This window comes from Benincasa hispida, chromosome 2 (assembly GCF_009727055.1).
Source record: "Benincasa hispida cultivar B227 chromosome 2, ASM972705v1, whole genome shotgun sequence".
NCBI lineage: Eukaryota > Viridiplantae > Streptophyta > Magnoliopsida > Cucurbitales > Cucurbitaceae > Benincasa > Benincasa hispida.
In genome coordinates, this window is record NC_052350.1 from 7,573,742 (window position 1) to 7,576,848 (window position 3,107).

Sequence of the window (3,107 nt, forward strand, 5' to 3'; positions counted from 1 at the left end):
TTGTTGAACCTGAAGTTTAAACTCAACAACCTCAAGAAGTTCCACTAAGAAGATCTACTAAAGAGAGAAGAAGTACAATTCCAGATGATTATATTGTGTTTCTTCAAGAATATCATGATGATGTGGGAGTAATGGAAGATGATCCAATCAACTTCCAACAAGCTTTACAAAGTTTTAACTCTCAAAAGTGGATAAGTGCTATGGAAGAGGAAATAAAATCCATGAAAGACAATGACGTTTGGGAACTTGTCGAACTGCCATCAGGAGTGAAACCCATAGGTTGTAAATGGATATTTAAAACCAAAAGGGATTCATATGGCAATATCGAAAGATATAAGACTCGTCTTGTTGCAAAGGGTATTACTCAGACTCTCTCTGGTTTGACTCTTTTAGGGTAATCATGGCACTGGTAGTTCACTTTGATTTAGAGCTACACCAAATGGATGTAAAAACTGTGTTTCTCAATGGGAAGATTGATGAGATGATTTATATGGTGCAATAAGAAAACTTTGTATCTAATAATTCAAAGTCTATGGTGTGCAAATTAAAGAAATTTGGTTTTGATGTGAACATTGTGGAAGATTGTGTATATCACAAGCTTAGTGGGGGTAAGTAATAAATTTCATTTAGGTCAATGCCCCAAGACCACACTCGAGACCAAGGAGATACAGACCCTATGCATCGGCTATTGAAAGTCTAATGTATGCTCAAGTATGTACACATTGGAAGTCTAATGTATGCTCAAGTATGTACCCGTCCAAATATTGCGTTCATAGTTGGAGTGTCTGGGGATGGATCATTAGAAAGCTGAATGTCAAGGCTTCTTCTACTATGGCATCCAATGCGAAATTTTGTGGGTGTAACAACCTTTTGTTGTTGTTGGAATACATCCGACTTATTGTCACAAAATAATTCAGAAATGTTCAAATTTCGATAGAACACAAAACTCTATGGTGGTAGATCCATTGACTAAAGTTGACCGGTAGTTTCCATGCTATCCATCAATATAGATATAAAGAACTTATGCTAACTGGTAAATAGTAAATATTATAGTAAAGAATAAAAAATAATGAATCAACAAATAGTAAATATTATAGCAAATAGCTGTAGCAATTATTATAATCTTAGACAATCCTTACACCAAACACTCCCTTTTGTTCCATCAATAAACTCTAACTCACCTTTTCCAAATCAACCTTACCAAAAAGGAAAAACCAAAAAAGGAGGTTAAAAAATCCCCCGTAAAAAAGAAAAAACCGAATTATGAAATTAAATAATTATTTATGATGTGCCAAAATGCCATTACAATATTCTTTCAAGTTTGGATTGAATTGAACACATCGCATTTTCTCCTCACTTCTCCTTTCCCACCAGTTTTCACTTCACGAACGCTCATCTTCTCCATAGCGTGTGCAAAATCCTTGAAGAACAAGGCTTGATTTCCGGCGTACATCTCCACGAACTTCCTCGTCCTCGGATCCTTCACCAGCGCATGATCCGACGCCGATAGCCCCATTCCTCTCAGCAGATTCTGATAATACACATTGTCAAATTTCCCCGGCGTTACGGCGTCGCTGTAAGCCGACATTCCCGGATTCTTCTCATATCCTTCACAAGTCTTCTTCAAAGCCTCTGCAAACTTAGGATGAATCTCTGGATCTGTTGGTGTCGCCTTGCTGAATTTGAAGATCCGATCGCTGAATTCCTTGCAATTTGAGAATCCGATTGTGCGTCCGCCGTACAACGCTACCATTTCTTGAATCGTGAATCCTTTCGACGTGAATAGCTTAATCATCTCGTCAACTGTTTGATTCGCCTTCGGAATGTTGCCATCAACTTCGGAAGATTTCGATACCAGGCTGTCTTTCCGCCCTAATCGAACATTGTACGACGGTCCGCCTGAGATCGCGATGAGATCGCGAGTCGCTTGTGCTAATACATCGGAGCAAGAGACGATTCCGGGACAAGAAAGCTCTAAAGTGATCTTCGATCGAGTGATGACGTCGAACGCATCTCCTGGAAGAGAGAGGTTGATTTCAGCATCGCGCTCGGCGTGGTTGAAGGTGTTAGAAGCAATGAGAACAGAGCCATCGCAGCCTCCAACTAAACAATCGTTGAAGAAGAGACGCATAGTTGCGGCGGCGGTGGTTGGGCTACTAACAACCTTCTTAGCGACAGTTTCATGAACGATTTTGGCAAAATCGGGGCAAGTTTTCTGGTAATAATCAACAGAAAGCTTGGATTCAACTGAGAATGGAACAACAAATAGCACAAAAAGGAAAGCCGGAAGAGGAAAGAAGGCCATGGCGGAAGAGGAAGGAGGCGGGGGAAAACCTGCTTCCTCTCGATGTGGAACAATGGAAAAGGCTGTGTGTATTGTTTGATGAGAAGGAAGAAGGATGGCGATGGCGGATTGAGGGAAATGGAGAGGGGATGAAAAGGGGGGAAATGGAAGTGGATTAGTGGATGGGAGAAGTTGTAGGAGATTGGTTATGGCGGAAAATGGTAACGGCCTCTGAAATTCTCTGCAACAAGGAACATTCCATTGATGACTGAATCAAATCAACTACTACGGATTGTTTGTGTGAAAGTGACAAGTGGCTGGATGGGAGAGGTTTTATGCCAAATAAATGTTTCCCCAATACCTATTTTTGTACATAATACCAAAATAGGTATTATTTATTTTTATATATACTATTCAATTATTATTTATCATGTTAAATATTAACTTTACTCCTTTTTATTTGTGTGATGAGGGTGACATGTGTAAAGATGACATGCACCTAACTACGACTCTATTTTAATTATTTTTTATGTGTGATGGGAGTCGAATGCGTAAGTATGAGTATTTCTTGTGATGCACTCAAATATTGCTCGATAATCATGAAATTATTTTTAATAAATCATATTTGATCGAAGTGAAATCATAATATAAACCCAACTTAACTATCAAGACATTAGCAAAAAACCATTGTAATGTTGAATAAAAAGAAAAATGACTAGACTTCAACGAGTGAAATGACTCATAGTTACAAAATTGCACTCCTAGTCACGAGATTGAACGTCATTGATATTTGAGATTATAATGTATCTTGTCTACTAAACCA

The 3,107-nt window shown here is 38.7% G+C and overlaps 1 protein-coding gene across 1 annotated transcript; it reads right to left on the reverse strand.

Moving 5' to 3' along the window:
- Positions 1–1,147: 1,147 nt before the first annotated feature.
- On the reverse strand, positions 1,148–2,516 carry LOC120071797 (peroxidase 41-like). Its single transcript, XM_039024180.1, has one exon. It carries the CDS (start codon positions 2,303–2,305, stop codon positions 1,316–1,318), a length of 990 nt encoding a protein of 329 aa, XP_038880108.1. The 5' UTR covers positions 2,306–2,516; the 3' UTR covers positions 1,148–1,315.
- Between the last annotated feature and the right edge of the window lie 591 nt (positions 2,517–3,107).